Source organism: Malus sylvestris, chromosome 15 (genome assembly GCF_916048215.2).
Source record: "Malus sylvestris chromosome 15, drMalSylv7.2, whole genome shotgun sequence".
Lineage (NCBI taxonomy): Eukaryota > Viridiplantae > Streptophyta > Magnoliopsida > Rosales > Rosaceae > Malus > Malus sylvestris.
This window is the reverse complement of record NC_062274.1, coordinates 24,766,730-24,785,072: the sequence shown is the minus strand read 5'-3', so window position 1 is coordinate 24,785,072 and position 18,343 is coordinate 24,766,730. Positions and strand designations below refer to the sequence as shown.

The 18,343-nt window shown below is 40.4% G+C and overlaps 2 protein-coding genes across 2 annotated transcripts; both read right to left on the bottom strand.

The window, feature by feature from the left end:
* Window positions 1–2,058: 2,058 nt before the first annotated feature.
* On the bottom strand, window positions 2,059–6,024 carry LOC126604838 (uncharacterized). The gene is made up of 7 exons (XM_050272153.1): window positions 5,657–6,024; window positions 4,680–5,552; window positions 4,201–4,531; window positions 3,853–4,012; window positions 3,188–3,394; window positions 2,894–3,036; window positions 2,059–2,446 (listed from the first exon to the last, which is right to left on the bottom strand). The coding sequence occupies exons 3-6, from the start codon at window positions 4,493–4,495 to the stop codon at window positions 2,904–2,906; spliced, it is 795 nt and encodes a 264-aa protein (XP_050128110.1). The 5' UTR covers window positions 4,496–4,531; window positions 4,680–5,552; window positions 5,657–6,024; the 3' UTR covers window positions 2,059–2,446; window positions 2,894–2,903.
* Window positions 6,025–6,041: 17 nt separating this feature from the next.
* LOC126602850 (uncharacterized) lies at window positions 6,042–8,385 on the bottom strand. Its single transcript, XM_050269690.1, has 2 exons — window positions 6,190–8,385; window positions 6,042–6,053 (listed from the first exon to the last, which is right to left on the bottom strand). Exons 1-2 carry the CDS (start codon window positions 8,383–8,385, stop codon window positions 6,042–6,044), a joined length of 2,208 nt encoding a protein of 735 aa, XP_050125647.1.
* Between the last annotated feature and the right edge of the window lie 9,958 nt (window positions 8,386–18,343).

Genomic DNA, 18,343 nt, shown 5'->3' with positions numbered 1-18,343 from the left:
TCTCAGGTCTTTTGGAGGAGGATGCAGTCATGGCAGCACTACTATTGGAGGTCAGTTTAGGGGCCTTACCAGAATGGAAGAATGGCTTCTTCCCTTTGTCAGTGTGCACCAAGTTCACTGCAGCATGATTGACATTACGCCTGAGCCTGCATTCCTCTTGAGCAGCAATTGAAATCAGTTCGTCCATGGACCATTTCTCCTTCTGTGTACTGTAAGTAACCTTCAACTGATCATAGCATGAAGGCAAAGAGGTTAATGCCATGTGGACCACAAAAGCCTCATCAACTGGAACATCCAAGTCCTTCAATTTTGCTGCAGTGTTCACCAACTTCAGAATGTGCTCTCTAACCCCCTTTCCTTCATCAAATTTCAGAGTTGTAAGTGTTGTCATCAATTCTCCCATTTCAGCCTTCTCAGACTCCTTGAATTTTGCTCCAATGGCCTCAAGGAAATCTTTGGCCTTGTCACACCCTGTAACACCACCCCTAACAGTGTCATTCATGGTCCTTTTCATAACCATTAGTGACATCCTGTTAGCCTTCTCCCATTTCTCATGCTTGTGTCTTTCTTCAGCAGTTGAAACATCTGTCAGTGCAGCAGGTTCATCTTCTCGGAGCGCAAGGTCGAGATCCATGAGTCCTAGCAAGATCTCTATATCTTGCTTCCACCGTTTGAAATTGCCACCACTTAATGGTTCAACAGATGAAAGGCTAAGAGCAGATGAATTCACTGGAGCAGTCAAGAAAACGTTAGTCACAAAGAAAAGAGTATGCAGTTACTGCTGCAAGTTTACATCGCACTTTTGAGTGAAAATCATAAACTGCCTTCCATATTGCATATATTGGCTATAATATTCCATAATCGCAAAAATACATCAAGTCTTTGGACTGGACAATTGCAAACTTTTACAGGGAATGATTCATACAATTTATTAACCTTCATGCAATTTATATATATTTCCCTTTTGAGAAATATATGAACATGCCATGAATCTTTTAAGACCCCTTTAATAGCCAAGAGATACAATAACAATATTCACTTTGATGAATATCTGAAGTACATCAGGTACTGCATTACTCGAGAGATATATAATATATTTCAAACATATCATCACACTTTTATCACAATAATAAAGCAGTGAAACGAATCTAGGATTTGTTATTTGGCTCTGATACCAAATGTTGGAAACCGATATATATATTGTACTTAATCAATTTGCAGTCAAACATTAATGCAGTAAGTTCATTATATAACAAGTATCCCAGATTACATTTAGTTCGACTATGTTGCGATACCTGGAGCAGTTATGCTTCTGGTTGAAAATTGCAGTTCTTCTACTCGTTTAAGACTTTAAGTTCCAAAGGTGATAGAACCCTACATATTACGGAACAACTCTTCACGGGTAGGGAACTGGATTATATATACACAGCCTTCATCTAACTTCCATCTATCGTGGAAATCAGTTTCCTGCGGTTGTCGGCAGTTTTCACCGAGCAGTGGATAAACAGTTATCATTTGCTGCATGTTATCCACGTATCCTTAATTAAAGAAGTAGTTTTCCACGCTTACAACTCCTTAATCAGTTTATAACGTATAGGCAACTAAAGATTAATACTTATAATGTTAGTCAAGTCCAACTAGGTATCTAACACATCAAACATATGGTTAAGCAAATAGATAAACAATTACAATATGGAAAGATAACCGCCCGATGAAGTCTTGTATAATGTGATTTCTCATTCCCATCTCAGACTTATTTCTCAACATACACCAATTGCTCAAAGAAAAATCTTGATTTGTAATTGCTTCTAGGTCAAAATATGCGGTCAATTATGTGTTGATAAAGGGATCAAAAGATGCTAAAGATCAAATGCGGAAGACTGCTAGCGCGAGGGAAAGAGTTGAGCAACTCCAAATGGGGGGATAGCTAAGTTGGCGGTCTCAACTCACAAGGGAGTATAATTTGTAAAAACCCTAGGGTAGATTCTCGGTGAACCCTCTCAAAAAATGGAGGGAAAGCTATGGGGTCTATGACAAATGAGAGAGACTACGAATAGCTGGAGCAGTGCCAGGTAACCAACATTTTCTAATCACATTACAAGCCAATTAACACACGATCGTAATCATCTTTGGAATGTAACAAGTACACATCAACTATCGCATTACGCAACTAGCATGATAATTGAACAAGAACTATACAAGAGAAAAAAGAGGAATGATGTGTCTCATCTAGCACCATGAGTGTTTGCACTAAACAGCATTAAATTTTGGTCCTCGTTGCAACTACCGCCATTGACAGAGTCGTAGCTAAAAACCAAAGGACTTTCTAGTTTCTACTATAATACTGGGTATTCTACAACAGATCAGAAAACTATTGCATACCTGACATACAGGTTCCCCCCACTCTCCCTGGGTAATCCCCTGTAGCTCTTACAGCTGCCACGACCTACGTGCAGCATCAAACCGAAATCATAAACAAAAGATAACAAAATTCACATGCAAAGATGATTTCAGTTACCAATAAAATCCAAGCAGTTGTAACTAAGGCAACATTTCCCACTGCACCGAGCCCAAAACACAAATATTAGGCCTAATATTTTCATTAAATATAGACTAGTTTAACTATGTCGAATAAATTCCAAAAAAGTCCCATTCTTTTCCCCAGCCTTCTCAGCAAACGAACAATCATCTAGTTTCAGGTAAAGGGACAAAAAACTACATGCAACAAAACACTCAAACTTACGAAAATTCAAAACAACCTATATATCCTGTTGCAGTCACCTATCACTGACAGCTTGAGTCCTAGTTTACATATCAAAACCCACAATTAAACAGTATTGAAAAAAGCTAATTAACTGATTGCAATGCAAGTTTACAACGAACAAGGACTTACCGCACCACGATCACGAGGATGGTTGTACTGGCACCGACCACCGTATCCACAGAACCCGGTTCGCATGTAGTAGACACAGTTGGGCACGCCGGGTCTCTCCGGGCACGATTCGCTGCTTGTCAGCCCCAATTGCCACATTTGCTCTACAATTCCCCCGCAAACCAGAACAAAACCCCAATCACAACCTCACATTACCAAACCAAACACAAAACCCTAGAAACCCCAGATTACGAAATTAGCACAAATCGAGCTCAAACGAAGCGAAATTAAAATGCCTAGCAAGTAAAGGAGTACCTTCGAGGCCGGAGATCCAATGATGAGGATGATGGAGCCAGGGTGGCCAGCAGAAACCCAACCGGATATTGAACAACAGGCATATCAACGAGAGATGAAGTTGAGAGGTTGTACCTCATGGTCTGCACTCGATGGTCAAATTTCCATGTAAATCCAAACTTGCACTGACCATTTTGCAGGTAGAATGTACACGGTTGCACGCACTCCCTGTCCAAACACGATGGTTAATTTTCTCCATAGAATATGACATTGTTTAACTAATTAATGAAATATACGCAATTCACCACATATATGGTAAAATGCTTAAAATAAACGACACGGGCACACAAAGGCACGACAGCTAACATTAAAAATCTAAAAACGCTTGTTGCTTCACGATAATACCTTGGTTACAAAGCGGCTAACCAAATTTAAATAATAAAACAAAAAATGTGAAGAAGAAGACTGAACCAGCAAGACCAGGTAAAGAAAAGCAACCCTACATTAGAGGGGAAAGACATCTCAAAGAATGAGGGCAATAGCAATTCTATCAACGATGAACAAACATTTTCTCAAAAACAGCATCTCAAAAACAACACAAAATCTGTAACATTTTCCTCCAATTTTTCCATCAGGCCATTATAGATATGGAGAGAGGGTAGCGTGAGAATATGTTCGGAGATGACCTGGAGAAAACGACGGCGTCGAGACTGTTGAGGATCCAGATGGCTCTGATGCTGCAACCTCCGGTCATGGCTTCTCTTAGCAACTGATTATCTGACAGAAGACAGCGTCTCACACCTCTGCGGGTTCCAGAAATGTTAACAATTTTCCCCCAAGGTTGGTCTGCAAAAGCACACACGTGGAGATAAGTTAATGCAAAGTAAATGCACAACCAGACTCTTGGAACTGCATAATGAAGTACTAAATAGTCAATTACTCAAGGAATACATAACTTAACACACTGCTTTTATAATTGGTGATAAATTTTATCCAAAGGTAAAATTAAAATTGCTATTTGTGAAGAAGCTCACACTCCATAAGCATAAGCGAGACTTTAAGAGCTTGACCAAAAACAGACTCCACATTCACGTTGTCTTGAAACATAGACTCCACTACGCTTCTTGATTCAGATAGATTAACAAGTAGATCATCTGGCAATGGAACAAATACATCATCTAGATCTGAGACCACCATCATTTGAGGCTGAGTCAAAGATGAATGCACATAAAACTCACAGGATCTCAGCACAAATGTTGGTAGTCGGACAAAAAAAAAAAGAAAATAACAAATTATGTTAACACTTAAGCGTGATAACAGAAAACACATACCTTCAAAACATGATCAGATGGTTTGAGCCACAACCTGCAAAGAGGTCATCCATAAATTTCAATAATTCCAACAGAGAGGTAAACAGACCTTTGGTAGTAGGTAATCAAAGATATAATAAAAACAACTCAAATGAAAAGATATCACAACCTTCCATGAGACTAACATAAAACATAAAACTTACATGATATCTTTATCTTTATAGAATGGAGACGATCGGACGATTTGTTGGGAATATTAGTGTGGGTAGATGAGAAGCGGTGTTAAACCCTCAGCCTCCTGCTTTTGCCTTTACAAGTTTATATTAATCCTCATCCGAACTACAATAATAACTGTCGCTATCCTCACTACTATCATTTCCGGATTCCCATTCGTCCTCATCTTCGTTTGCCTCTTTTGGTGCATTGTATTGAGGCAAATCACCAAGGTCAATTGATATTTCGAATTCGGGTACTCCAGGTATGTCAAACGGTTCTTGGACAATATTAGTATCTCGGAGTGTTTCTTCACCAATTTCTATCGAAGATGATAACTGTTGGTCAGCGACGTCGTCGTTGTCATCATGATCTAGTTCCGGAATATCATATAGCCCTCTTCGCTCAATCTTCTGAACAACTTTCCAACCATTGCCGGCTTTAGGGTCGTCTAGATAGAATATTTGTTTCGCCATAGTTGCCAAAATGTATGGGTCTTCATCGTACCAATGTCTCGTACTGTTTACTGATAGTAAACCATGATCTCGCTTAACACTTGTTCGGTTATGTGGGTTTGTATCAAACCAAAGGCACTTAAACAATATCACTTGACACCTGTCTTTGTAAAGCAATTGTACTACACTAGTTAGTTTGCCATAAAAATTAATGTCTTCACTGTCGCCTGCACCCGGGACATGAACACCACTATTTTGAGTAGACAACTTGTCATCACGTGTTGCCCCCAAGAACTTTATCCCGTTTACATGACAACCCGAGAACAATTCAACGTGAAGCGGTCCTCTCGCCAAGTTATATAATTCTTCATCGTAAGAGGGTGAATTCAATTCCTTCAATTTGTTCATCTAATATGACATATACAAAAAGTTAACATGTTAGTGTAACCAAATTTAAAGAAAGGCATGAACAAGTTGGAAAATATGCTCAATTCAAACCACATACAACTTACCTGTGCGTGAAACCACGAAGGAAACAAGTCACGGTGCTTCTTGGCATATAAATGTGAAGGATGTTCCCGCTTCATCAACTGTTCATGCTCTTCAAGGTATGGCAAAGCCTCCTCACAATTGTTGAGTATGAACCAATGCGCTACCTCCATGTCATTTTTGGTAAACGATTCGCCTTTTACAGGATCGCCAAATGGTCGCGCAATTTGGGCAAAAACAGACAGTTTCTCTTTTCTGACACCACCGTCATTATTGCGTTGAGGACGATTGAAAGCTGTCTCAACATCTTCAAGATACATTGCACAAAAAGTTAGTGACTCATATGCGACCCATGCCTCTACCAGTGATCCTTCGGGCTTTGCCCTGTTTCGAACACATTTTCTCAACTCACCAATATATCTGCACAAATAAAAGGTATGCTACAAATTATTCAAAGTGTTTGTTGATCATGAATCTATTATATATATATATATACACACACACACACACACTTAATTAAGTACCTTTCTATTGGATACATCCATCGACAGTTCACTGGTCCAGCAAGCAATGCCTCATCTGGCAAGTGAATCATCACGTGAATCATACTTGTAAAGAAAGCTGGGGGAAATATCTGTTCGAATTTGCATAAGACATTCACAATGTCGTCTTGCAATTGTTTAACATCCGACTTTCGCAAACACCTTGCAGTTAACTGCGAAAAAAATCTCGACAACAACACGATTAGTTTCACCACATCAAGAGGCAATAAGTGTCGAATACCAACCGGAAGAAGGCGTTGGAGTATCACATGACAATCATGACTCTTGATGTTTGAAAATTTACACCCCTTCACGTTCACGCAACGCGAGATATTGGAAGCGTACCCATCTGGAAACTTTACAGAAGAAATAAAGTTGAAAAACTCTTTCTTCCCATTCGGCTTAACTGTAAAAAAAGGATGGCCTTTCTTCAATGTACCACCGACACTCTGCATCCACAAAGATGACCTAATGCCCATTCGTTCCAAATCGAGGCGAGCTTCGATCGTGTCCTTCGTTTTTCCTTCAATGTCTAGAATTGTCCCGACCAAAGTATCAAACACATTTTTCTCAATATGCATAACATCTAAGTTGTGTCTCACTTTTAACTTTGACCAATACGGGAGCTCAAAGAACATACTCTTGTGCGTCCAGTTCAGATGTGTAGTTGGTCTGGGCTTACTGACCCCTTTGCCCAAATGACCAAATTCCAAACAATTTAACTGATCCAAAATCTCATCTCCAGACCATTCTCTTGGTCTTAGCCGAGTCTCTTTTGTGCCGTGGAAGGCTTTATCATTCTGACGCCACTCGTTGTCCCAAGGGAGCCATCTACGATGACCAAGATAACAAACTTTTCTCGCATGCCAAGACGATGTTACGTTCTCCTTGCATATTGGACATGCCAAATAACCCTTAGTCATCCACCCAGAAACCATTGCATACGCGGGAAAATCGTTTACTGTCCACATCACTGCCGCTCGCATGGTGAACATCTGCCCAGTATACTTATCGTATGTACGAACACCGTTTTCCCATAAATCTTTTAGCTCATCAACCAACGGCCGCAAATAAACATCAATGGACTTTCCTAGATCTTCGCTCATTAATAGAGTCAACATCATGTATTCTTTTTTCATGCACTTCCAAGGCGGCAGATTATAAGGAAACAAGACGACCGGCCATGTGCTGTGGTTTTGGTTTAAAACCCCAAACGGATTAAATCCGTCGGTGGCAAGTCCCAATCTGACGTTGCGTGGATCAGCTGCAAAATCAGGGTACATCCGATCGAATTCTTTCCATGCCTCTCCATCTGCAGGATGCCTCATAACATCGTCATTTACCCGTCCTTCTTTATGCCATCTCATGTCGGTTGCCGTATGCATCGACATGTACAATCGTTGCAACCTAGGCTTCAATGGAAGATAACGCATTACTTTTTGTGGAATCTTGGTCTTTCTATTCTGTGATGTCATTTTAAACCTCGGCTCATTGCAGATAGGGCATTTATCCAACTGTTTGTTCTCCTTATAAAACAATATACAATTATTTACACATGCATGAATTTTTTCATACCCCAATCCGAGACCCTTCAACACTTTTTGGGCACTTTTTTGATCTTCAGGTAAACAATTCTCCTTTGGAAGCATCCTCTTGATAACTCCCAAAAAGTAATCAAAACACTTGTTTGACAAATGAAACTTGATCTTGCCATGCATCAACTCCACAATTGCTGAGAGCACCGAAAAGTTCTCGCAACCCGGATATAATTCTTGCTTGGCATTTTTCAATAGTTTTTCATAGTTTTTAAATTCCTCACTGTCCATGGTTGGACGACCGTCATCTCCCCCTTCCTCGTTGGTGTTGCTTGAGGCGTATGGATAAACGTCATTTACAATATTCATAACTTGTTCACTAGGATCCACAATAGATTCAACAGTCTCCACTTGTGTCACGTATGAAGACGAAGCTTGGTCTAATCGTTCTCCATGATGATACCAAGTAGTATAGGTCTCCATCATCCCATTTCTAACTAAATGAAATCGAACATTTTCGAATGTCTCCCACATTGAGTTGTTACACCTTCTACATGGACATCGGATATGAGTTGAACCTGGGTTGTGTCTAGTTGCAAATTCAGTGAACTTATCTATTCCATCCAAGTACTGAACATCACATCTATTATGATTCTGTATCCATTGTCTGTCCATTTTGTCTGCAATCCCAATAAAAGTACAAGAGTTACAACAACTTCAACTACTGTATTGTCACCTTATTCCTCCGGTAAGGGCCCTATCCCATTCAGAAATGCACATTTATGTGTCGTAATTTACGATTTCAATGGATTAAATGTCGACGTGGGCTAATTTCGGCAGCATCTCCTTACAGTTCTTCAAGTGCACGCCGTAGATACATAATATCCACCGTGTACTCGAAGAACAACAGGAAATGTTACCAAAATTTCCACTATCGAAACCTAATCCATGAACCGCAAACTACAACACATAACTATGCATTCCCAAACTGTCCATAAAATGGGACAATTCAAGAATTAATTGGACCGCAGTCATGCTTTCGCATCCATACACGAAATCCAACTAATTCTCAAACGGGAAACTAAGCTTTTTCTTGAAAAAAATGTACAAAGTTAAGTAGTATTAAATCACAATAATTACTAAAGCTAAATAAAATAGATAAAATTAATAAAGATCAATTACAAATTCAATCCCAAAAAACTCCAACATGACAAAAAAAGGGCATAGCACGTAGACAAAGGTACACAATAACAAGTATAAGGAATCTGAAGTTGCTCAAAAATTGGTGTTCATACGTGATCAGGGGAAATAATATAGCTATATAAAATAGGTTAAAATGAAAACCAAACTCTTGACCGAAAATTTAGATCTTTACAATCTTCCTTAAAATTTTGCTTTTATTTTTTTATGCTAATTTTCAAAAATTCCTATCCATGAGGATTAAAAGCTCCTTTGCACCATTAATAGATTCAGTAAATCTTCATAGAGAGCATTATATGATATGTTATAAACTGTAAAGATGAAAGGATTGTTCATAAATTTCCAAAGAGTGTCCTGTTTGTCTACCCTTCTTGTTTCATATATCGAACTAAACTAGTTACAAGACTGGTTGTAATAGTGTGCCATTCCAATATTTATAGCAAATATGTGGCTGAACTTTTTGATATTTATAGATAGAAACTTATCAATTTTTTCTTTTCTTTCTAAATATCTTTTACAATCCCTTTTAGTTTGGACTATATATCCACTTAATCAAGGTTATTTTTTCTAAAGTATCATTTTTATCTCTTTTTAGTTCATTTTTTTTGTTCAAGCGATAGTGAAATGTAGATTTTCGTGTATTTACCCTCACGTTAGAGAAAGAGTCCCTTTGTGCTACACTGCCATCATCAATAGGAGACCAAATTTTTCAATATATTGGGTATTTACCAAACTAAGTATTTACCCTCAATCATATATGCATGATAAGAACAAAAAAGATCAAATTTTTCAATATATTGGGTATTTACCAAACTAAGTATTTACCCTCAATCATATATGCATGATAAGAACAAAAAAGATCAAATTTTTCAATATATTGGGTAATATCCACCAAAATTTCAATACAATCATATATAAAAATGGATGAATAACATAGAAGTTTTTAAATCACCTCACTCAGTTAATGAGTTCAAGTATAATCAAAGCACAATCTAAACTTTCATCTAGTAGTTGGTACAATAGTTTCTTGGTCACAACTCCCAAAAACATTTAGTAATAAACACACATGAAAAGATTATATGAACAGGTGGAGATTCAGCAAATCCAATTTTCAAAAACGTGAGAACAATGCAAATGAACAAAAGAATGGTTAAACATACTTCAATGTTCAATAGAGGTTTTCGGGAATCAAGATCTTCTGGGGTGAATTCAGCCTGAATGAAGCAAAATACAAAAGCACATATCAGTACATCACATACAAACAAAGAACTGTAAAAATATTAATGACAGGGGAAACATCTAGCCTCCACAAAACTGTAAAACTATTACAATCGAACACAAAACTAAATAAGGACAGCTAGATAGGACCTCTACCTTACAAAACTGAATAAGATAATTCCAAGGAAATTGTGATCAGGCGACTATGAAGGTTTGCAGGTGAGGAACAGGGGAAGGCTGCTATGGAGTTTATGAATTGTATTAGAACACTGGAAAGAAAGATAAAAAGCAGAATTTCGTGTTGACTTTGCGCGACGAAGCCAGGCGTCGCGCAACGTTGGAAAAAAGCGGTAAATAAACGTGGTTTGGCGCCAAACTCTTGCGCGACGCACAAGACGTTGCGCAAGTAGTCTTTGCACGACGGCACTTTGCGCAACGAAGGAGTGCGTCGCGCAAAGCTATTTTGCGTGACGAAGGTACAACTACGTCGCGCAAAGCTGTTTTGCGCGACGCACTCCTTCGTCGCGCAAAGTGCCGTCGTGCAAAGACTACTTGCGCAACGTCTTGTGCATTTCGTCGCGCAAACATACTTTGCGCGACGAAATTTTCTGCGTCGCGCAAGTTTCCGTCGCGCAAACATGTTTTTGTACTAGTGTTGCCTGATGATGGTTCGTCTAGTGATGATTCTTCTAACAGTTTGGTACAAGATGGTGGCATATATGAGGTAAATTCTGACAATTCTTCTACTTATCAGTTGCCTTCACGAGCTAATCGTGGAAAACCTAAAGTACAATATGAGCCTGATATGAATGCCAAAGCCAAATATCCTATCAACAATTATATGTCTACTCATCGTTTGTCCAAACCGTATGCATCTTACATATGTCAGCTATCTAGTGTATCAATTCCAACAAAATTGCAAGATGCTTTGTCTGACCCTAAGTGGGTTAATGCCATGAAAGTTGAGATGGAAGCTTTGGAAAAGAATTCTACTTGGGATTTGGTTCCTTTACCAAACGGGAAGAAAGTCGTTGGATGTAGATGGGTGTTTACTATTAAGCAGAAAGCAGATGGTTCTATCGGCTAGTATAAAGTCAGTTTAGTTGCTAAGGGTTATACTCAAACCTATAGGGTGGATTATCATGAGACGTTTGCTCCTGTTGCCAAACTTAATATTGTGCGTGTTCTTCTGTCCTTAGCAGCAAACTAGGATTGGCCTCTGTTGCAGTTTGATGTTAAGAATGTTTTCCTTCATGGTGATCTTAAGGAGGAAGTTTATATAGATCTCCCACCCAGTATTGGAACATCTCCTGGAAAATGTGTTGTATGCAGGTTACGAAAGACTTTGTATGGTTTGAAACAATCTCCTAGAGCGTGGTTTGGGAGGTTTGCAAGTTCAATGAAGAAGTTTAGGTATATCCAGAGTCATTCAGATCATACTTTATTTCTAAAGCGACAAAATGGTAAGCTAACTGCATTGATTATTTATGTTAATGACATGATAATGACCGGTAATGATCAGAAGGAGATACAACGCCTTCAAAAGTACCTAGCTACTGAATTTGAGATGAAAGAATTGGGTGAATTGAAGTATTTTCTTGGAATCGAGGTTGCACGATCCAAGCATGGTATTTTTCTGTCTCAGTGGAAGTATGTTCTTGATTTGTTAGCTGAAATAGGTATGTTGGATTGCAAACCTGTTGATACTCCAATTGAGCAAAATCATCATCTGGGCTTATTTCCAGATCAAGTTCTTACTCATAAGGAATGGTATCAGAGGCTTGTGGGGAGATTAATTTATTTGTCTCACACTCGCCCTGACATTGCTTATGCAGTTAGTGTGGTAAGTCAGTTTATGCATTTACCTAGTGAAGCTCATATGGATGTAGTAACCCGTATTTTGGGGTACTTGAAGATGGCTCCTGGCAGAGGCTTGGTTTTCTCCAAGAATGGTCATTTGAATGTTGAAGGGTATACAGATGCAGATTGGGGAGGTTCTCACTGATCGGCGATCTACATCTGGATACTTTACGTTTGTGGGTGGTAATTTAGTGACTTGGAGAAGCAAGAAACAAAAAGTGGTGGCTAGGTCAAGTGTAGAAGTTGAGTTTCGTGGTCTGTCTCATGGTGTATGTGAGTTGTTGTGGTTGAAAAAATTGTTGAGAGATCTTAGGTATAAACCCAAGAGTGCTATGAAACTTCATTGTGATAACAAGGCTGCTATTGAGATTGCTCATAATCCAGTGCAACATGATCGAACAAAACATGTGGAGATTGATCGACATTTCATTAAGGAAAAATTGGATGCTGGAATTATTATGTTTCCGTTTGTGAGATCTGAAGATCAACTTACTGATGTTCTTACTAAGGCTGTGTCTAATAGTGGGTTTTCCAACTTGCTTAACAAGTTGGGCATGCGTGACATCTTTGCACCAACTTGAGGGGGAGTGTTGCGAGTTATATATTACTTAAAGTGTAAATAGTAGTTTATTGTCCCACATTGGTGAAGTACATATGTAATACCAATTGTAACTCCTATATATACTCCACTTTGGAGATTAATGAATATATAAGAAATTCCAAAATATTGTCATATATATTTTTGGTATTTACCATGTTTAGTTTAATATTGGTATTTACCATGTTTAGTTTGATAATGGAAAGTGCAACGTGTACCAAAACTCCATAGAAATCAGATGGCTAAAGTTTTGGTAGACATATTTTTCACTTCAATGTCAATTAAGTTTGTTTGTACCATACTTGACCAATCCCGAAACTACTGAGCACCAGTCAACGTTATACAGTCAAGGACCCAGAAGAGTTTCCCTCAAACCAGGAGGCCAATCATAGCGCGACACATGTCGACATTAGAAGCCAATCATAGCGCGACACGTGTCAACATCAGAAGCCAATCACAATACGACACGTGTCAATGTTAGAATGAAACTAGAAACTCTCTTCTATAAATCGAGATCATTCTCTCACAATATTTCCTAATGTCATTTGTACTAAATCATTCACTAGTACTCACTAAAGGAGAGCTTGAACCTATATACTTGTGTAAACCCTTCACAATTAATGAAAACTTCTCTACTCCGTGGACGTAGCCAATCTGGGTGAACCACATACATCTTGTGTTTGCTTCCCTATCCCTATCCATTTACATACTTATCCACACTAGTGGCCGAAGCAATCTAGCGAAGGTCACAAACTTAACATTTTCTATTGTACCAAAGTCCCTGCTGATTTTGTGCATCAACATTTAGCGCCGTCTGTGGGAACGACACTTATTCCCACTCTCTTCAGCTTTGTGAAGCTGGTTTCCACCATTCGTACACTCTCTTTTAACCAGGCATCCCTTTCCAATATGGGAAGCGAAGGAAGCCATAACACATAGAATGACACCCCTCTTGCACCTGGTGCGAAACAACGAAAGAAGGAACAAAAGAAGTTTGCTCTTCAGGCTAAAGTCGATGAGTTGGAGGCTTAGAACAACATAGCGATGAAGAATGAGGTCCTCCAATAGTAGCATGAGAAGGTCTTCGATATTCTCCACGAGGCTAGATATAATTAAACACATGAGCTTATCATCCCTGTAGAAGTCAACCATCAATTGGGTGCCCCCAAACACGGAGGGTCATTTGCCCTTGACATGGGTATTCCTGTTGAGGAACGAGCTACTCATCGAAATGGCGACCAACATGAGACTTCTCTCAACCCAGCTGTTTCGACCCGAAGCAGGAGGAGTAGAGAAAGGCACCTCCTTATAAAAGGAGTGGAAGGATCGAAAGCCATCTTTCGCGACTGTCGAGACTTTCTAAAGTAACGTCGAAACAATCTCATCCATGTAAGCTCGAAGATCAATAACCCAAGGGTCTCTGAAAGACTCGATCCCCTCCCATGTCCTAAGCCAACTACCAATTTGGGGAAGAGGAAACAAGTCCTAGAGAAACACGAAGGTATAGGGGACTCAAAGATGTTCCAACAAACATACCTTGGAAGTCAGTACGGTGAGTCCAGGGAAAAATCACATGCTCTTGATCAAACCTTACTACTTACAATAGGAGATGGAGATTTACGAAAGAAAGCTTCAATGGTACACGACTCCACTCAGGACTCTCTTGCTCTCTTGTCCTACAACTCCTTAAGGAAGTAAACAAGTTGAAGGCCAAACGACAAGCTGCGATACTTGATTGGAACTAACCTAGGCCTGGCCCTCTTACAAAGATAATCCTCAACACCCCCTCCAAGCAAAGACAAAGCAGAAGCTTGGCTTGCAACTCTATACTAGAAAAGAGGACCCGATTGAACACCTTAACGTCTTTGAGTCCACCATGGCATACCGGATGCATACTGATGAAGAGCGATGTTTTCTCTTCCCCTCAACCCTCTCTGGCGGAGCTCTAAACTAGTATTGCCGTCTTCTACTTGAGACGGTAGACTCATTTGAGGAATTGAGGAAACTGTTTGTTTCTCAACACATTTTCCAAACCGATCGCTTGCACTCTACAAATGACTTGTACACTATTCGCCAGAAGCCAGACGACTCATTACGTATTATGCTGGCCGCTTCAGCCATGAGTATTCTTGTTGTGCCAAGGCAGACAATAAGACTGCCCTTAAAGCCTTCACGACAGGACTACGTGACTGTTTCTTTAAGTACATGATCAATGCCAACACTTGGAAGACTTACTCTGAGGTGATGGCATAAGCTTACAACCATGCCTCTGCTGAGGCAAGGACATATCAAGGGAAACCCCTCACAGCCACCCCTTATCAACAAGTATGGAGTGGAAGCCAGATCCAACCAAACAAGAAGACCTCGACCTTCCAAACAGCAGCGATGCCTCCCCCTGCCTTACTTAATACTTCGCCAAGTCAACAGACATATCAACCTCAGGGCAAAAGGAAAGATTTCCATCTTCACCAGTCTCATTTTAGTAAAATGAGTAAGGGACACTATCTCAATAACCAAGGGTATCGCCACGATAATGCCCGCCCCCAGGCAGTCAACACAGTGGGCCAAGCATGTGTCAGGACAAGCTCTACTCCAAGGTATGAGACATACATACCTTTGAATGCCACATGCATGGCCATTTACCCCAGCATAGCACATCTGATACCGAAGCCAATGCCGAGGCAGTCGGGTTACAAGCCCACGAAGAACACGGGCATGTTTTGCTGCTACCACGAGCATAACGGCCATGACGGCGAGAAGTGTATCACCATTTGTGATCATATTGAAGCTTTGGCGCATGAAGGAAAAATTGATCAATTCATTTTTCATCTTTCAAGGGATAACCATAACCAACGCCAAGTGAATGTGATTTATTCCATAAGCGGCGGCACACCCATATCTGAATCTTCCAACAGAGCCATGAAAAACAGCGAACAAGCTTTAAGGCCTGGTCACCAAGTATTTCACGTGGAAGACATCAAGGGAGGCCAGTCTCAAAAGCCTAACTGGGATCCAATATGTTTCTACCCTAAGGAAGAAAGAGGTATCATCTACCCTTACAATGACCCACTGATCGTGGAAGCTCACATAGCCAACTTTAAAGTACGACGAATCCTAGTAGACACGGGGGCTTCGGTCAAAATCATGTTTGCTGAAACTTTCAAGGCACTTAATGTCGCTGAACATTTGGTCGATCGCTCGATTTCTCCTCTAATAAGCTTCTTCGGTGATATCGTGCAACCTTTAGGGAGCATACACTTACCTTTCACCATTGGTACATGCCCTTACACAGCTACCATTACCACTAATTTCCTGGTGGTTGATTGCCCAACGGCATAGAATGTCATCTTTAGACGCACAGGCATCAATGATCTTAAGGCCATGGTATCCACACATATGTTGTTGATGAAATTTCCAACCCCCTATGGCAATGGTTAATCAGAGGAGATTAACTTAGTGCACGGTCATATTACAACACTTCGGTCAAGTAACAACACCTGCCTGTGCCCAAGGAAACCCTTTCTATACATGACCAAGTCATGAAAACCAGCCTGAACGAAGCCAACTTGGATCTTCACGGTGGCAACAGTTAACCCGACGATCCTCGAGACAACTCTTTCACCCAGCAAGCACAACCCGCTGAAGAGTTGGAAAAGGTTTCTATCTCAAAAAATTATCCAAATCGCATGGTGAAGATTGGCACCACCTTGTCACCACCCATTCGGTTGGCATTGATCTCTTTTTTGCAAGAGAACACTGAGGTCTTCGCCTGGTCATACGAGGACATGCCAGGCATCTCTCCCGATATCATATGTCATCGCTTGAGTATTGACCCCAAGACCAAGCCGGTGAGACAGAAATGAAGATCTTATGACGTTGAACGATACGGAGCAATGAAGGCAGAAGTTGAAAATCTCAAAGGCATAGGCTTCATCCGGGAAGTTAATTACCCAAAATGGGTAGCAATTTTGGTCCTTGTTAAGAAAAATCCGATCAAAGAAAGTCTCTTGCTCAAAAAGGTCTTGTGGAGAATGTGTGTCGACTACAATGACCTAAACAAATGATGCTCAAATGATAGCTTTCCTATTCTTCTCATTGATAGACTTATAGACTCTACGGTAGGGTGTGAACTCCTGAGCTTCATGGATGCTTACTCAGGATACAATCAAATCCTCATGAACCCTCCGGACCAAGAACACACAGCCTTCACTACTGACAGGGGACTATATTGCTATAAAGTCATGCCCTTCGGCCTAAAGAATGCAGGAGCGACTTATCAGAGACTAGTCAATTCAATGTTCGCCGAACAGATTGGGAAGAGCATAGAAGTTTACTTTGATGATATGCTAGTCAAGAGCAAACATGCTAACCAACACATCGCTAACCTATTTGAAACTTTCACCATTCTAAAGAGGTATCGAATGAGGTTGAATCCCAACAAATGTGCCTTCGGCATAGGCTCGGGCAAATTCTTAAGCTTCATGATAAGTCAACGAGGCATTGAGGCTAATCTCAAGAAGATCAAAGCAATCCTCGACATGAAGGAACCGGTAACTTCAAAAGACATCCAGAGTCTTATTGGCAAGGTGGCAGCCTTAACTAGGTTCATCTCTAAGGCCACAGACAGATATGCTCATTTCTTCAAAACACTTAAAGGAAGTAAGAAGTACATTACATAGACTGATGAATGTGCCGAGGCATTCAAGAACCTTAAAGACTACATGAGTAAAGCCCCTCTGCTCTTCAAACCTGAGGTTGGTGACACTTTCATTATCTATCTGTTGGTATCGACTTCAGCAGTAAGTTTCGTTCTCATTCAAAATGATGGTAATGTCGAACGGCATGTCTACTACGCTAGTAAGGCCTTACAAGATGTAGAGACACAATACTCCAACATTGAGAAATTGGCTCTAGCATTGGTCATGTCTGCTCGAAAACTTTGCCCGTACTTCCAAGCACACTCCATCATCGTGCTTACCAATCATCATTTTCGACAGATACTCCAAAATCCTTACACTTCGGGGTAAATGATAAAATAGGCGATAGCATTGGGTGAGTTTGACATTTCCTACCAACCAAAGCCAGCTGAGAAGGGCCAAACAGTGGCAGATTTCATCGCTGACTTCACATATCCTGTTAACATTGTTTTTACGCCTAAAGAAGTGGTTTCATTACCCTCGGAAGCTCAGAAAATAAAACCAACAGCCCCAGCATGGAGTCTATATGTTGATGGCTCGTCCAACCAACAGGGTTGTGGAGCAGGACTAGTCCTTACGACCCTTGACAAAGTGGTGATGGAGTATGCTCTTCGTTTCAAATTCAAGGCGTCGAACAATGAGGCTGAATATGAAGTCCTCCTAGCAGGCTTACATTTGGCCAAACACCTTGGGGTTAAACGAATTGATATCTTCAATGACTCCCAATTGGTGGTTAACCAGGTCACCAACAACTTTGATGCTAAGGATAGCTCCATGGCAGCATATCTGGCACAAACACAATTATTGTTCAAGCACTTCGACTACCAGATAACCTAAATTCCTCGAGCGGCAAACAGTCATGTAGATGTTTTGGCTCGCCTCGCCTCAGCGGTGGAAGACAAGATTGGGGGAAAAATTCAGGTTGAATTGTTGGCAGCACCAAGCACCATGGCTGCGGAAGTGTGCAACTTACAACAGGGGGATGAAGTGTGCAACTTACACCTTGCCCTTATTCTCACCAACCAGATGATGACATGTGAAGAAGGAACTCATCTTCATG